Genomic DNA, 17,697 nt, shown 5'->3' with positions numbered 1-17,697 from the left:
TGGTTGTGGCAGAACCAATCTCTGATTTGAAGCTTTAATTAATAGTCATGTCAATGTAGGACATCTTATAATGATCCTGAAAATTAAATCATGCCAAAGTTATAATTGTACATTGAGAAACAAGAAAAAATAAAGAGTAAATGATTAAAGTGAAAGACTCAGATGCAGAAACTTGCCAGGAGCCTCAACGATATCTGGTTCCACGTGCTTCAATTTACCAATTCCCATCTTTCCACACTAAACACAAATTCCACACTTACATAACTAAATTCCATTTGATTGGTGTGCTTGAGGTGTTATTATTTTTTAATGTAGAATAATTATTTTTAAAAATGTTTAAATGAAGCACAAGATCATTTTTGAAAACTTCACACATAAGTAGAGCCTTCATTCAAAGAAGATGCTATCAGAATATAATCAGTAAAACACACACATCACCAAACCTCTCCTTAGATCAGGTGAAATCGGTGCATATTATAAGCATCCTTGTGGTGCTCAATCACTAAGACGTAATTCTGAAAGAGCACTCAGATATTCTTCATTCTCATGATCAATCTTCAAGGCCTTTTCAAAGTATTCAATAGCCTTGGACTTGTTCCCATCCAGCTGATACATTAACCCTCTCACACCAAGAGCTCTGCTGTCATGTGGAGCATAGCGAAGTTTTTTATCTGCCCACTTCTCCAATTTTTCCTTACACTTTTTCCGTTCTTTTGAATTATATTCAATCTTCACCCCTTTCAGAAATAGGCTGATGGCACTTGATTCTGATCGTTTCTCATACAGTTCATATGACCCAGCCTGTAAACATATCTGCTGTGCGTTTTCTGGACGGATGTCCTCCAATTTCACCAGATTATTGTAGATCTCCTCTGCCTTAGAATACTCTCCATTTATTATGTAAACCTTGGCTAAGTCCAGCATTGGTCTAATAGCTGACCTTGGACGGCACTCAGAGGCTTTTCCAAAGTGATATTTACATTGACTGATCAACTCAGTTTGCTGCTGAGTTGCGGGTCTGCGAGGATTTCTATCACCGAGGTTTTCCAGTTTAATTTTATAACATATTCCAATTTGGTGGTGTATGAAACACGAGTGTGGAGTTAATTCTAACGCTTGCTTCAATAGAATGCTTGCTTTCTCCACTGCTCTTTCCTCTCTGTAAAATTTTGCCGAATAACGAAGCACATATGGATCCTTACTGCGCTTCTGCAATGCTTGCTCAACTAATTTATTTGCTTCTTCCTTTCTACTGAGTTCTTGCAATTTTAAGGCCAGCAGCACCATGGCCATTGAATCATCTGGATCTAGCTCCAGTACACGCCGCAGATACTTCACTGACTGACTACATTCATGACTCTCTGGGGTTCCAGAAAATGCTTCCAGACGAAACAGAACAGTTGCTTTGCCCATGATCCACTCTGTGTTATTGGGATCTTCCTCCAGAGCTTTCTCAAAACATTCCATAGCCTCCTCATAATATGGAGCAGCAGAACTCAACAATGACCATCCCTTCTCCCCATACACTTCAGGTATCATTGCTGTATAGCGAGGACCATCAGTGAGCGGTTTACAGATCATCTCCAGCTTGTCGAGGTAGGACTGGGCCTTGGCCAGTTGTCCCATGTGGTAATGCACCCAGGCATAGTTTCCATAGGTGATGATGCTGTTTCTTTCAAATGCAGCTTTGTGGTTCTCCCTCAGAATCTTTTCTGCCTCCAGTAAGTTTTGAATAGCTTCCTCACTGTTGCCTTGCAGGCAGTTTACAAAAGCGAGTTGGTTGTAGGATGCGGCTTGATATTTATTTGCAAAGATTATGGCATCTTGTAATCTGTACACCATATCATCCAAGTCAATGGTCTCCTTCTGTGGGCCCCACGTGAAGTGACACTGAAGCTGATCGAGCTTCTCTTTCAACAAACCTCCCATTCTGCTGCTGCAAGAGAAGAAAATTCATCAAATTCCATGCCAGACAACGTGAAGTAGGTCTGTCCCTCAATCTCACAAACATAGTGCATTCAGAAAGTATTCGGACCCCTTCACTTTTTCCACATTTTGTTACGTTACAGCCTTATTATAAAATTGATTAAATTATTATTTTTTATCATCAATCTTCACACAAAACCCTGTAATAAATAAACGAAAACAGGTGTTTAGAAATTTTTGCAAAGTAATTAAAAATAAATAACTGAAATATCACATTTACATAAATATTCAGACCCTTTACTTAGTGCTTTGTTGGGGCATCTTCGGCTGCGATTACAGCCTTCAAGTCTTCTTGGGTATGACACGACAAGCTTGGCACACTTGCATTTGGGTAACTTTTACTATTCTTCTCTGCAGATCCTATCAAGTTCTCTCAGGGGCATCAATGAACAACTATTTTTAGGTCCCTCGAGAGATGTTAGATCGGGTTCAAGTCTGGGCTCTGGCTGGGCCACTCAAGGACATTCACAGACTTGTCACTAAGCCACTCCTGCGTTGTCTTGGCTGTGTGCTTAGAGTTGTTGTCCTGGCGGATGGTGAACCTCCGACCCAGTCTGAGGTCCAGAACGCTCTGGGTTTTCATCAAGGATCTCTCTGTACTTTGCTCCATTTATCTTTCCCTCGATCCTGACTAGTCTCTCAGTTCCTGCCGCTGAAAAACATCCCCACAGCATGATGCTGCCACCACCATGCTTCACCATTGGTAAGGTATTGTCCAGGTGATGAGCGGTGCCTGGTTTCCTCCAGACGTGATGCTTGGCATTCAGGCCAAAGCATTCAATCTTGGTTTCATCAGACCAGAGAATCTTGTTTCTCAAGCCTTTTGGCAAACTCCAAGCGGGCTGTCATGTGCCTTTCACTGAGGAGTGCCTTCCGTCTGGTCACTCTACCATAAAGTCCTGATCGGTGGAGTTCTGGTAATTTCTCCCATTTCCACAGAGGAACTCTGGAGCTCTGTCAGTGACCATTTGGGTTCTTGATCACCTCCCTGACCAAGGCCCTTCTCCCCCGATTGCTCAGTTTGTCCGGGCGGCCAGCTCTATGAAGAGTCCTGGTGGTTCCAAAGTTCTTCCATTTACGAATGATGAAGGCCACTGTGCTCTTCGGGACCTGCAATGCTGCAGAAATTGTTTTATACTCTTCCCCAGATCTGTGTCTGAACACAATCCTGTCTCGGAGGTCTATGGACAATTCATTTGTCTTCATGGCTTGGTTTTTGCTCTGACATGCATAGTCAACTGCGGGACCTTATATAGACAGGTGTGTGCCTTTCCAAATCATGTCCAATCAATTTAATTTACCGCTGGATGACTCCAATCAAGTTTTAGAAAAATCTCAAGGATAATCAATGGAAACAGGATGAACCTAAGCTCAATTTTGAGTGTCATAGCAAAGGGTCTGAATCCTTATGTAAATGTGATATTACAGTTATTTATTTTAATTACTTTGCAAACATTTCTAAACACCTGTTTTTGCTTTTTTATTACGGGGTACTGTGTGTAGATTGATGATAAGAAAAATTACTTAATTCATTTTAAAGTAAGGCTGTAACGTAACCAAAATGTGGAAAAAGTGAAGGGGTCAGAGTACTTTCTGAATGTACTGTAGTCAGCACATTAGACAAGCTGCATTTGCTTATTTTCTAATTGAATTAAAGCAGTCTCCTGGCAAGACTCTGGGATGCTGTGTTCCCTCCCCGATGCTAGAGTCAATGATGACTGGGAGAGAACATTGGATATTCTGAGAGGGGAGGGTAAGTCCCCAGAGTTGATTGTCCATGTTGATGGCAATGACATATTTAGGAAGGGAGATGAGGTCCTGCAATTTTGGGAGTGGGGTAGTAGGTTAAGTGTTGGACCTCCAGAATGTCCAGGATCCTCTTCTCACCATATAGCCATGCCGTTGTGTTGGACATTTCCATCATGGGAAAGAGGTTCTGTCTACACCAGCCATGTTGTAACCTCAAATTGCTACCAATACCACGTGCTAATGAGGCAAGAAATAGAAAGATAGTACAGTTCAATACATGGCTAAGGAGCTTGTGCAGGAGGGAGTGTGTCAGGTATATTCATCATTGGGCTCCCTTTAAGGGTGGGTGAGAACCATACAAGAAGGATTAGTTTCTCCTGAACTGGTAGGAACCCAATATCTCATAGGAAATTATTCTAGTGCTACTCGATGGAATTTAAACTAGAGTGTCGGTGAGGTGGGAAATTGAGCAGCAGGTCAGCAAGTGGAGAGACTAATGGGAAGATGGAGGTTATGAAACGTTAGTCCCAAAGAAAGGACAATCAGGGACAGGTTAATGAACATGGTGAGGCTGAGGGGCTGAGCTGAGTTTATTTCAATGCAAGTAGTATTTTGGAAATAAACGTTGAACTTAGATGTTGTGACCATTACAACATTATAGTTGCTTGGTTGTGAAAGGGACAGGACTGGGAGTTTAATACTTCAAGGTTTTGATGTTTTAGACATGATAGGAAGGGAGGTAAAGGAGGTGGTGGAGATGCACGACTAATGTAGAATGTCACAGCTGTACACAGGGAGGACCCATTGGAGAATACATCCACTGAGGAAATGTGGTTGAGGTAAACAATAAGGAAGGTGCAGTCATTATGATGGGATAGTACTATAGGCATCCTGATCACCTAGAGCAACAGATTTGTAGACATATTATACAAAGGTTTAAATGCAAGGTTGGTGTCATAGTGGGTGGCTTTAACTTCCCCAACATTGCCTGCTGCTAACAGTGCAAGAGTAACTGTAACAGTACATCCTTCCTGTATCAGGAGAACCAGAATAGCATGCGGTACTTCAAATGTAGCTTCACCAAAGTCCCATAGAGCTCATTTGGTACCAAAGTACTCATTCAGTACCTTGCCTACATCCACAAATTCCTTGCTTGAACGTTTTGGTCCATATCCCTCTAAACCTTTCCTATCTATCCTAAACATTAAAGACAAGAGGGTAATTAAGGAGAAGGTAAGACTGCACAAGGATAAGAGGAATATTACACTTGTCATCAGAGGATGACGGAGTCTGAGGAGGAATCTTTACGTTTAACTCCCAGAAAGTGGCAACGTAGGTGGATAGCATGGTCAAAGTCTTCATCAGTCATGGCATCTTCTATCTATCTTCTATCTATCTATATTCTATTATTTCTATATACATAACGAAAATTCTCATCTTGTCCTTATCTGGTTTGTGTTGTTTCTACAGTTGAGCAAAAACTGTTCCCGATAGCGCTGCGATTAATCGCCACCTTAATCGCCATTCTCCCGCGCTGCGTGCACCAAGTTTTGTTCCGATCGGTGGAATACTACAAAATTCATTAAGGTTTAAAATCGTAAAAACTGCGCATGTGCAGATTGGTCTCATCTTCTGTCAGCAGTTTGGTCTTCTCTCCTGTCATTCACCGGGACAGCGACGCCCCTTCTGGTGCCCGCTGTCAATCACCGGCAGCGAGGTGAACAAAGGTGTAGGAGCAGAGTGAGCAGAGTGTGGAGAGTGTGTGGGGGCTGCGTCTGTGGGGACCACCACGATGAACCAGGAGACATTGAGTGGATCCGGGAGCCGCTGCGTGAGGCTGGGGCCGGGAGCTGTCCCCGTCCCAAGCTGCCTGAAGCCGATGGGTAGCGGCAGTGGTAGGCCAGGGCAGCGACAGGTCACGGCAGCGGAAGGCCACGGTAGAGCTCTCCTCCGCCCCCCAATAGCGGCCCTCGACAGGCCCATCAGAAGCCGTTGTCGATCCCTGCTGCAGACCATTCGGCCCACAATATCTGTACTAGTCCTTTGGAAACCATTCCCTCCAGCCCACAAAACATGTACCAGCCCTCCAGAAAGCCAGTCCCGCCCCTAGCTGCAGGACTCTCCCCCCACCGCCACCCAACAGACCCCGCATGAAGCCGTCCCCCTCCCCAGCTGCAGGATGCTCTCCCCGCCCACCGGCCCCTGACACCACATGCCTGAATCCGTCCCCATCCCCCGCTGCAGGACTCTTCCCCCCACCAGCCCCCTCCTGAAGCCATACCCTCCCCAGGCTGCCGGACGCTTCCCCCCACCCTACCGGTCATCGACAGCCCCACCTCAAGCCGTCCACCTCCCCCAGCTGCACGATGCCCTCTCACCCCCCCCCCCCCCCCGGCCCCCGACAGCCCCCACAAGAGGCAGTGCCAGCGATAGGGATCGGCAGCGGCAGCAGCAAGCCATGGCAGCAGCAGGGGTAGGCAGCGGCAGCGGTTGGCTGTGGCAGAGGTAGCCCACGGCAGTGACAGGGGTGGGCAGCGGTTGGCCACGACAGCACTACATGGTCTCCGACAGACCCCGCCTGAAGCTGTACCCCTCCCCTGGCTGCAGGACACTCCCCCCACCGGCCCCTGACAGCCCCTGCCTGAAGCTCTACCCCTCCTCCGGCTGCAGAACACAACAAGACTCAACATGAACTCATCTTTAACGTTTAACTTGTTGTTATATTTTAAGTGCTATTCACATTTTAAGCTTTAATACATCCCTTTTCCACTTGCTGTGCCCATCAGCTGCACCTGCGCTGTAATACCTGCGTATTCTACGTCACAATGGGAACCCAATGGGAGGAAATGGCTGCCCTGCTCGAGAGCCACTAAGTGGATGGGAGGGTTGAGGAGGGATGTAGTGAGTGCGTGGGTGGGAAGGGCAAGGGGCAGAGTGGGGGGGGGGGGTGAGGGGAGGAGGGGGGGATCAGAGGCATCGCAACAGGAATCCGTCAGCCGCGCATGCACAGTTGGGGTCTATGCATGAGTGGTGGAATATTGTGTTGGGGACCAGGAATCCCATGGGACAATGGGACCCAAAGGGTCCCTCTTAGTCTTGTTGAATATCAAAGTCAGGAAGTCATGTTACAACTTTGTAAAACTTTGGTTAGGCTGCATTAGAAGCATTATTGCTATTCTGTTCCCCTGATTACAGGAAGGATGTTGAGGCATTGGACAGGGTGCAGAAGGGGTTTACATGCGGGTTGCCAAGATTTGATGGTATTAGTTGCAGAGTTTGGACAAAATTGGATTCTTCTCTGGAATGCAGGAGGCTGAGGGCTGACGATAGAAGTTAAAAAAATTATCAGGTATACAGTAGATAAGGTAAATAGTCAGAACCATTGGTCCAGGGTGGAAATACCAAATCCTGGAGGGCACAGCTACGATGTGAGGGGAAGAATGTTTAAAGGAGATGTAAGGTCTGGTTTATATACAGAGACTAGTCGGTGCCTGCAATATACCAGGGCTGGTGATGGAAGCAGATATGATAGTGGCATTTCAGAGGTTTTTTGATAGACCTGTGAATATGTAGGGAATGTGGAGATATGGAGCATGTGCAGAAAAAGGAATTAGTTGAGAGTTTAGACCTATAGCATGGAAATAGAACCTTCAGCTCAATACATCCACGCCAAACATCGATCATCCTTGCACACTGTTATCCTACATTCGCATCCACTGCCTACACACGAGGAGCAATTTACAGGGCCCAATTAACTTGCAAACCCACACATCTTTGGTGATGTGGGAGGAAACCTCTGACACTGTGAGGCAGCAGCTCTACCAGCTGCACCACTGTGCTGTTCTAAGCAGTGCTGCCTTCTCTGAGGCATTTACTCTGAGCATAGTTTAATTAGGCATCATGTTTGGCACATACATCGTGGGTTGAAGTTCCTGTTACTGTGATGTACTGTTCTATGTCAATGTCTATAACAAAGACAGTAAAAACCTGGAATTACTCAGCAGGTCAGGCAGTATCTAAGGAGGTAGAAACTTGCAATTACTCAGGTATCAAGAATGGATTCCTGTTTCTGTTTCAATGTACACTAAAACTAATTGTCCACTCTGCTCAAGAATGTTACAATTTCTTACAATTGTAATACTCAGCAAAATTTCGACAAAAGCAGCAGAATTTTAATAATGAGAGCAAACTTCCATTTCATAGGAAAAACATACTAGAAATCAAATCCGTTTCCCTAGAAGTACAGTATAAATTCAACCAGCAAATTCACCTCAATCACCAATTAGGAATGGTTCAGATTATCTAATATTCTTCTTCTTCACCTTGATCCTCAATGACAATGACAATAAAACACTCTTGACTCTCAAACGTGCGAATGAGTGATGTGGACTCGGAGGGCCAAAGGGCCTGTTTCCATATTGTATCTCTAAACTAAACTACCGTGCCAGCTGATGTTACCATTCTGAGTTGTTCAATGAATTTTCAGTAAACCATTAATAATCTGCAGGTAAACTTAGACACAGTAGGAATGTTTCTTACCTTATTATGTTGCTTGGATGGAAAACACTTTGTATACCTTTCTCAGCTGGTGCAGTGCATTCACAGGTTGAATCAATCTAAAAGTGTTCTGAATCTTATGCCTGACAGTTCCTTTTTAGTTTCACCTATTTCCTGATTGGGAATAGAAACTGAAACTCAGATTGTAATGACAATGCTGAATAATTATAGGCAACATTGTAAATCCACCCAGATACATTTATAAACAACACCTGAACAACACAAGGTTCAATGTAGCATTCAAGGTCCGAGCATTGAAGGTCGAAGCTCCTTGTTTTTGCATGAGAGGTGGGGGGGGGTAGATTTAAAATGGACCTGAGGGGAAATGGTTTCACATAGAGGATGGTGCATATATTGAATAATCTGCCAGAGGATGAGGTGGCTACACTTATGACATTTAAAAGGCACTTGGGCAGTACATGAGTAGGAAGGATTTGGAGGGATATGGGCCAGTGTCCTCAAGTGGGACTAGCTCTGTTGGGCAATTTGGTCAGCATGGATGAATTGGGCAGAAGAGCCTATTTCAATACTGTACACTAACACTATACTAATACTATGACTATGACAGGAAATAGGGTCTAAAGAAAGGTCTTGTACTGAAACATTATCCATTCCTTCTCTCCAGAGACGCTGCCTGAGTTACTCCAGTAATTTGTGCCTTTCTTCGGTTTAAACCAGCATCTGCAGTTCCTTCCTACACAGTGAATTTGCACATTTTGTGACACAACAAGCAGTCCTCTGCAGGAGGCTTTGGCTTTAGAAGGAGTTGCAATTGACCTGGGCTGGGATTGAACTAAGTGGAAGGAGAGCTAGTGCTGGGTGCAGTGTCTGAAGCTGATAAGATGTATGAGGTTAGAGGATGGTGTGAGGGAAATTCAGGAATGACATAATCTAGACCGCAGGCAACCCAACTGTTCATGCTTAAGTGTCTTAAATATTAAGCTCCATCCCCAGAGACAACACAATATGTGCTCAAGAAAACTCGGGAGGAGATGACTAGATTATTGATACAATAGTGCCATGGAAGAGATGGTGGAACTAGAGGTGTTGTGCATTGCACATGTTGTACACAGGTACAAATACATTGCGAGAATAATACCAAGGACACACCAATCGGCCTCTTAACATTTGAACTGGGAACCTATCCCTACCGTAATGATGGAGATTTCAAATACATGAACAAAGTGGTCATTGTGGACTTCAAAGGGCTGCAAAGGTGCATTAATCTTGTCAAATTTAAGTGGGACAGAAGCGATTGCAGTCGAGTCTCGAATTAGATCAAGTTATAGTTTGGGTTCAGCTTTATTATTATCACATTTACTGAGGCAAATGAAAAGCTTTGTTTTGCATTTTATCAATTCAGATCAGATAATACTTTACATAAATACAATAGTAAGATTAAACGAGAACTTACCAGTTTGAAGTTTGATCTTTATTTTATGAAGAGTTATGATGAGGGATTATGTGAATAGAAGCCGTCAGCCCGCTTGCGCATCAATCTTCAAAGCAGCGGTGTGAAATCACAGATAACAGTTGATGAACTGAATATAGTAAGATTCGAGAAGCTAGAATTACCAGCTGATCTTTATGAGAGAGGGTTGGGAGCGGAGGGCATGTAATCCCTCATTGTAACTCCTCATAAAATAAAGATCAAACTTCAAACTGGTAAGTTCGCGTTTAATCTTACTATTTTACTTCGGAGTCACATGAGTGACTACGTGAAGATTTTGAAGCTCTGTGATTTCATGCCATGAACACGAGGTCACACAACACAACCTCTGCCAACCTCTAGTTTGAAACCTGATGCCCCTGCTCTACATAAAATGTTATAGTCTACAGATATAACCATCTTGTCCAGTCGTAGCTTATGCAACGCCTGGATCCGTTGTGATGTAACCAGCGCCATGAGCATAACCTTTTTGTAAGTGAGTTAGACCAAGGACAGGAATGTAGTTGGAGCCATCGGCGAAGCCGTGTCTGGCACAAAGTCAACATCCCATATCTCTAAGGTCCTGGGCCTGGGAGATTTTGAGTTGGAGATACGTTTCATAAATCTGGCTATCAGCGGGTGAGAACCGACAGAGTGTCAGTTATTTGTCATGGGTGAAGACGTTTACAGGAATGAAGACACCTATCCCAGTTAAATCAGAGATTTGATCTCTTCATTGATATGAGTAAAGTTGGCGTCTAGGGGAAGAACCTTCCACAGTCCCTTTAATGAGCGGAATTACCATGACGCCACCATTTGTACTCGCACAGGTGACTGATAGTTATTGCTCAACAAGGCTTTCCAATGCAGGGATCTATAATGCCATGGCAGGTCCGATTCCACTACACAATTTATTGGTGTAAATGAAAATAATATAGCTTGTAATTTCTCTCTATTAACACAAATAAATTGGCATGATGATACATATTATGATATCAAGACAAACCCTTGAACTGATAAATTAGTCAGAGGATACCAGCATAATAGTGCGAGCAGAGATTCCTGCAACAAAGGACAACCTGAAAAGTAAGTTTCAACTTACCTCTAGGATATGAAACTTACCGCTGGAGGAGCAGCGCGCCTGCCAGACTGTCGTTGCGCCATACGTCGAAGTAATGACACGCATGCGGGCTGATGGCTTCTACTCACGTAGTCACTTACGTGACTCCAAAGTAAAATTATGTTGAATTCAAGTATGATCCATAGAGCAGGTTGCCAGATATAGAGTGCAGAATACATTGGTAGCACATCAGTTCCATTGGCAACGTACAAAGTCCAATGAGAGTAGAGGGCACGATGCTGGCTAAGGGACTTCTGGAATTTTTTGAGGATGTGACAAGTAAAATGGATGAAGGGGATGCCAGTGGATGTAGTGTATCTGGACTTTCAGAAAGCCTTTGAGAAGGTCCCGCACGGGGGACTGGTGACTAAAATTAGAGCACGTGGTTTTGGGGTAGGATGTTGACATGGATAGAAAATTGATTGGCAGACAGGGAGCAAAGAGTAGGAGTGAACGGGTCCTTTTCAGAATGGCAGGCAGTGGCAAGTGGAGTGCCACAAGGCTCGGTGTTGGGGCCGCAACTGTTTACCATATATGTTTATGATTTGGAAAAGGGAATTAGGAGAAACACTAGTGGATGCACAAAGCTGGGTGGCAGTGTGAACTGTGAAAAGGATGTTCGGAGGTTGCAGGGTGAGCTGGACAGATTGAGTGAGTAGGCAAATGCGTGGCAGATACAGCATAATATAGATAAATGTGAGGTTATCCACTTTGTTAGCAAAAACAAGGGGGCAGATTATTATCTCAATGGGGTAAGCCTAGGTAAGGGGGAGGTGCAGCGAGACCTGGGCGTCCTTGTAGAACGGTCACTGAAAGTTGGCTAACAGGTACAGCAGGCAGTGAAGAAAGCTAATGTAATGTTGTCCTTCATAACAAGAGGATTTCAGTGTACGAGTAATGAAATTCTTCTGCAGATGTCTAAGGCTCTGGTGAGACTCTGGGAAAAAAACACCTTGGCCGGAGGCCCCCTAGGTTTTGAGGCCCTAGGCTGCCTTCAGTCACTGAAGCCTATAGGTAAATCCAGCCCTGCCGATGCCCCCCTAGATCTCAAGGCCCTAATCTTAAACTTGTGAAGCTTATATGTAAATCCGGCCCTGGTTGAAGGAAAGGTTTATAGGACAGAGAGAGATAGTTGTAGCGAGAGAAGGGAACTGCAGCAGCCTGAAATAGCACAGGCATGAAATCTAGCCTTGGATCCTTTAGCCAGGGTTCCATTCAATTCACTAAATGCAAGCAGGCTGTTTGTTTGGGGGTACACAAAAAAGCTGGAGAAACTCAGCGGGTGCAGCAGCATCTATGGAGCGAAGGAAATAGACAACATTTCGGGCCAAAACCCTTCTTCAGACTGAGGAGAGGAGGAGAACTTCTGCAAGGTAGGAATACCTTGAACAGATTTTGCAGTGGAGTATACAAAGTGTTTAAGAAGGAACTGCAGATGCTGGAAAATCGAAGGTACACAAAAAAGCTGGAGAAACTCAGCAGGTGCAGCAGCATCTATGGAGCGAAGGAAATAGGCAACGTTTCGGGCCTAAACCCTTCTTCAGACTTTGTTTGGGGTGTTGTTATATCCCACAATCTTTCCCACCTTCTCAGTTGATCCTCTTACTGCCCCATTCACGTCTTCCTGTCACAGTCTGCCCTATCCTCATTCTCATCCACTTCACCTCCCAGTACTTTTCCACCGGTCCCTCCTTCTCCTCACCTGCCTGCCTGCCACTCCCCTCTCATCAGCCCAACTCTCCTCACCTGTTGCACTCAGTTGCCTCTGATCACCTATTAGCCCAGTATATAGACTCTCCTCACCGTTCACACAGTGCCAGATTGTTCTCAGCATTCATGCAAGACTCTCCAGCGATTTCCCGACTGCCTACACGGATTCGAACCTGCCTGCCCCTGACCATTCCGTCCTGTCGTCTTCCCGGATATCACATCAGCCTTCTGTCCCCGACCACGGCCTTCGTCCCGTACCTCCTGGTTTCTGTCTGACTCTCTCCTGGGCTGTTTGGTGTATCCCTGTAACGGCTCCTCGACTTCCTGCCTGGCTTCGACTCTCGTTTCGTCTGTCCCTCGCTGGTTTGTTTGCATCATGTGTTGGATCTCCTGGTTACCGGACCTTCCGCTAGCCCGACTATGTCTCCTGCCTGCCCCTCTTCAGAACCCTCGCTCAATCCTGAGCCTCTGTGTGAGTACGGTGTACCCATTCCTGTGTTACTACTCTGTGGTACAGTACGTAATAAAGTTCATTACCAACTATACCTGCCTAATTCTGTGCTGCTATTGGGTCCAAGCTATACCCGTGAAACTTCCCTCTTAAAGATATAATGATTTGCTTCCACATCATACATGTTGATGTAACATTATTGTTTTACAAAAATCAGTCTGAAGAAGGGTCTCGACTCGACATGTTATCCATTCTTTCTTTCCAGAGATGTTGCCTGTCCCGCTGACTTACTCCAGCATTTTGTGTCTTTCTTCGATTTAAACCAGCATCTACAATTCTTTCCTACATATCTATCTATATTACTAAAAGTCTGTTCTTGACCGGTTTTGGCCAACTCTGCTGCGATTTCCGAGAGAACGCCGCAACCTACAGCGGTCATTTTTGGCCACCTTGCTCAGAGCCCCCCTCCGCCGTATGTGTGACGAGGATTTTTCCCGTCGATGAAAAATGACAGAGATATTAATGTTATAGGTTCTCCTCCCCATCTCCTCCCCCCCTCTCCTCTCCTCTCCCCCCCTCTCCTCTCCTCTCCCCCCCTCTCCTCTTCTCCCCCCCCTCTCCGCTCCCCCTCTCCTCTTCCCCCCCTCTCCTCTTCTCCCCCCCTCCCCTCTTCTCCCCCCCCTCCTCTACTCCACCCCCTCTCCTCTTCTCCCCCTCCCCTCCCCCCCTCTCCTCTTCTCCCCCCCCCTCACCTCTTCTCCCCCCCTCCTCTCTTCTCCCCCCCTCCTCTCTTCTCCCCCCCTCTCCTCTTCTCCCCCCCTCTCCTCTTCTCCCCCCTCTCCTCTTCTCCCCCCCTCTCCTCTTCTCCCCCCCTCTCCTCTTCCCCCCCCCCTCCTCTTCTCCCCCCCCTCTCCTCTTCTCCCCCCTCCTCTTCTCCTCCCCCCCTCTCCTCTTCTCCCCCCTCCTCTTCTCCCCCCCTCTCCTCTTCTCCCCCCCTCATCCTCTTCTCCCCCCCTCTCCTCTTCTCCCCCCCTCTCCTCTTCTCCCCCCCCTCGCCTCTTCTCCCCCCCTCTCCTCTTCTCCCCCCCCCTCCTCTTCTCCCCCCCTCTCATCTTCTCCCCCCCTCTCCTCTTCTCCCCCCCTCTCCTCTTCTCCCCCCCTCTCCTCTTCTCCCCCCCCTCTCCTCTTCTCCCCCCTCTCTCTCTTCTCCCCCCCTCTCCTCTTCTCCCCCCCTCTCCTCTTCTCCCCCCCTCTCCTCTTCTCCCCCCCTCTCCTCTTCTCCCCCCCCTCTCCTCTTCTCCCCCCCCTCTCCTCTTCTCCCCCCTCCTCTTCTCTTCCCCCCCTCTCCTCTCCTCTTCTCCCCCCTCCTCTTCCCCCCCTCTCCTCTTCTCCCCCCCCTCTCCTCTTCTCCCCCCCCCTCTCCTCCCCCCCCTCTCCTCCCCCCCCTCTCCTCCCCCCCTCTCCTCCCCCCCTCTCCTCCCCCCCTCTCCTCCCCCCCTCTCCTCCCCCCCTCTCCTCCCCCCCTCTCCTCCCCCCCTCTCCTCTCCCCCCCTCTCCTCCCCCCCCCCTCTCCTCCCCCCCTCTCCTCCCTCCCTCTCCTCCCCCCCCTCTCCTCCCCCCCCTCTCCTCCCCCCCTCTCCTCCCTCTCTCTCTCTCCCCTCCATCCCCTCCCCCATCCTCTCTCCCACCCCTAAACCCCCTCCCCTCCACAACCCCTTCCCTCCACTCTCCCCCTCCCTGCTCCGCACCTCTCCCCCCTCACCCCCCTCTCAGCACCCCCTCTCTCTCTCTCCTCCCCTCCTCCCCCACCTTCCCCCCACCCCCCTCTCCCTCTTGCCCCTCTCTCTGTGTCTCTGCCTCTCTCTCTGTCTCTGCACCTTCTCTCTCTGCCCTCACTCTCTACCCCTGCCCCCCCCCCCTCTCTAGGTGTGACTGCAAGTTGGGGGCTATGCGTCAGTAGATAGGGTGTTTATGGGGTAAAAGGAGCAAATTAATAATATTAATATAATATCAAGGGGGGTAATTAGCGTGAGTGCGGGGGGGGGGGGTAGTTAGTGTGTGTGATGCTGCATGACCCCCCCCCACAACCGCACGTTGGGGGAACAGACCCAACGGGTCTGCACTTGGTCTAGTATATTACTAAAAGTCTGATCTTGACTGCTTTTGGGTCGCTGTGGCGTGATTTACGAGAAAACGCCGGCACCTACGTCCGTCATTTTTGGCCACCTCGCTCAGAGCCCCCCTCTGCCTTCCGGGACCTGAGGATTTTTCCCATCAATGAAAAATCAGAGATATATTAACGATTTTAAAAAAATTGCCATTCTCTCTGCTGCCCCTGATGGGGGGTGGGGGGTGGCGGGCGGGGGGCAATAAAACCCGGAAGTGGTGTGCCTCACTCAGTCTCTGCAAGATGGAGGAACCAAGAGGGTCTACTTAACTGTGAGTGCCCTTAATGTGGTTCTAAAATGGTTGCAAAAAGTGCCTATTGTTTCTAAAATGGTTGCAAAAAGTGACGATTGGTTCTAAAATGCTTGCAAAAAGTGTCTATTGGTTCTAAAATATTTGCAAAAAGTGTGTCTATTGGTTCTAAAATGTTTGCAAAAAGTGTCTCTATGGGTATCTAAAATAGTTGCAAAAGTGTCCCTATGGGTTCTAAAATGCTTGCAAAAAGTGGTTCTATTGTTTCTAAAATGCTTGCAAAATGTGGCTATTGGTTCTAAAATGCTTGCAAAAAGTGCCTTTTTTGGTTCTAAAAGACTTGCAAAAAGGGTCTTTTGGTTCTAAGATGGTTGCAAAAAGTGTCTCTATTGGTTCTAAAATGGTTGCAAAAAGTGGCTATTGGTTCTAAAATGGTTGCAAAAAATGGCTATTGATTCTAAAATGGTTGCAAAAAGTGGCTATTGGTTCTAAAATGGTTGCAAAAAGTGTCGCTAGTGGTTCTAAAATGGTTGCAAAAAGTGTCGCTAGTGGTTCTAAAATGGTTGCAATAAGTGTCTCTATTGGCTCATGGTTGCAGAAAGTGTCTATTGGTTCTAAAGTGGTTGCAGAAAGTGTCTATTGGTTCTAAAGTGGTTGCAGAAAGTGTCTATTGGTTCTAAAATGGTTGCAGAAAGTGTCTATTGGTTCTAAAATGGTTGCAGAAAGTGTCTATTGGTTCTAAAATGCTTGCAAAAAGGGTCTCTATTGCTTCTAAAATGTGTGTGTGCATTCGTCTGTCTGTGCGTGCGTAGGTGTGAGTGTCTGTCCAATTGTCTGTGGATGAGTGTCTGTGTATGTATGTATGTGTGTGTCTGTGTATGGGTGTGTGTGAGTGTCTGTGTATGTGTGTGAGTGTTTGACTTTGTCTCTGTGTATGAATGTCTGTCTGTGTTTTTATGTGTGTCTGTGAGTGTATGTCTGCGTGAGTGTCTCTGTGTGTGTGGTGTGTTCTGCGTGTTCTGCGTGTGTTGCGTGTTCTGCTTGAAATGCTGTAAAATTGGCTTGGAGTGCTGTGAGGTTGGGCTTGCAGCCTGCACTCCACGATGACTTTTGAGGTAAATTCTCAGATTTTCTTTGTTAAAATTTGACCGCTTAATCACTCTATATTAAAATTGTCTTTTTTTAAAATATCAAAAGCAAAGTCTTATCAAGAGGCAGTGAGCAGCAGAACACAGCAAGAGACACAACAAAAAATAACTTATTAAATCTCATCTTTAACATTTAAATTGTTGTTATATTTTAAGTCATTCACATTTTAAACTTTAATAAATCTTTATTCCACTTCCCATGCCTGCGTGTTCTTCATCTAATAGGCAGGAATGGTTGCGCTGTCGGAGAGCCACAAAAAGTGCATGGGGGAGGTTGAGGGGAGAGACTGAATGTGTGTGGGGGAGGGGAATGGCATGGAGCAGATTGGGGGGTGAAGGGAGGAGGGGTGACTGAGTGAACTGCCACCACCAGACGTGAGTGACTGGGCTGCCAGCCCACCAGCCGTGAGTAAGTGAAATGCCAGCCCACCAGCTGTAAGTGACTGAAGTGCCAGCCCACCACCCATGACTTGGTGAACTGCCAGCCCACCAGCCATGACTCACTGAACTGCAAGTCCAAATATCCATTCAGTCCACAATGTCCATACTAGCCCCCTGGAAACCAGTCCCTTCAGCTTACAACAGCCAGCGTGACTGAGCTGCCAGGCCAGAGTGACTGAGCTGCCAGGCCAGAGTGACTGAGCTGCCAGGCCAGAGTGACTGAGCTGCCCGACCTGAGTGACGGAGCTGCTAGCCCAAGAATCCATTTGGCCCACAATGTCCGTACAAGCCCTCTGGAACTAGACCTGTCCCTTTGACCTACAACACACATATTAGCACTCCAGTATGCCCCCCCACCCCCCCTCCCACTGGCCAGCAATATTGAAATTGGTGCAGAGGTGGAATATTGCATTGGGGGACCAGCCCTCCCGTGTGAAGCTGGGACCCAACGGGTCCCACTTAGTCTAGTTTAATTTGCCGCTTCATTAACAATGATTATTCAATGAACAGCCAAAGTAGAATGTTCTAATGTGACACACACATTCTTCCCAGCAGGGGGACCATTGGCATAAGTTGCGACACCAACGGGAGAGAGATGTTGCCTTACAGCGCCAGTGACCTTGGTTTGATCCTGAATACGGGTGCTGTCTGTACAGAGTTTGTACGTTCTGCCTGTGACTATGAGTTT

General features: G+C 46.8%; 1 protein-coding gene across 1 annotated transcript in view; it reads right to left on the bottom strand.

Moving 5' to 3' along the window:
- Positions 1–378: 378 nt before the first annotated feature.
- The window catches only part of LOC116980971 (interferon-induced protein with tetratricopeptide repeats 5-like), a 153,840-nt gene continuing 136,521 nt past the window's right edge, over positions 379–17,697 (bottom strand). Inside the window, exon 2 of the mRNA XM_033033541.1 lies at positions 379–1,936. Within this exon, the coding sequence (XP_032889432.1) occupies positions 496–1,936 (1,441 nt within the window). The 3' untranslated portion in view covers positions 379–495. The remainder of the gene's footprint in view (positions 1,937–17,697) is intronic.

The sequence above is a fragment of the Amblyraja radiata genome, chromosome 15 (assembly GCF_010909765.2).
Source record: "Amblyraja radiata isolate CabotCenter1 chromosome 15, sAmbRad1.1.pri, whole genome shotgun sequence".
NCBI classification, from domain to species: Eukaryota; Metazoa; Chordata; class Chondrichthyes; order Rajiformes; family Rajidae; genus Amblyraja; species Amblyraja radiata.
This window is presented reverse-complemented; position numbering and strand designations above follow the sequence as displayed.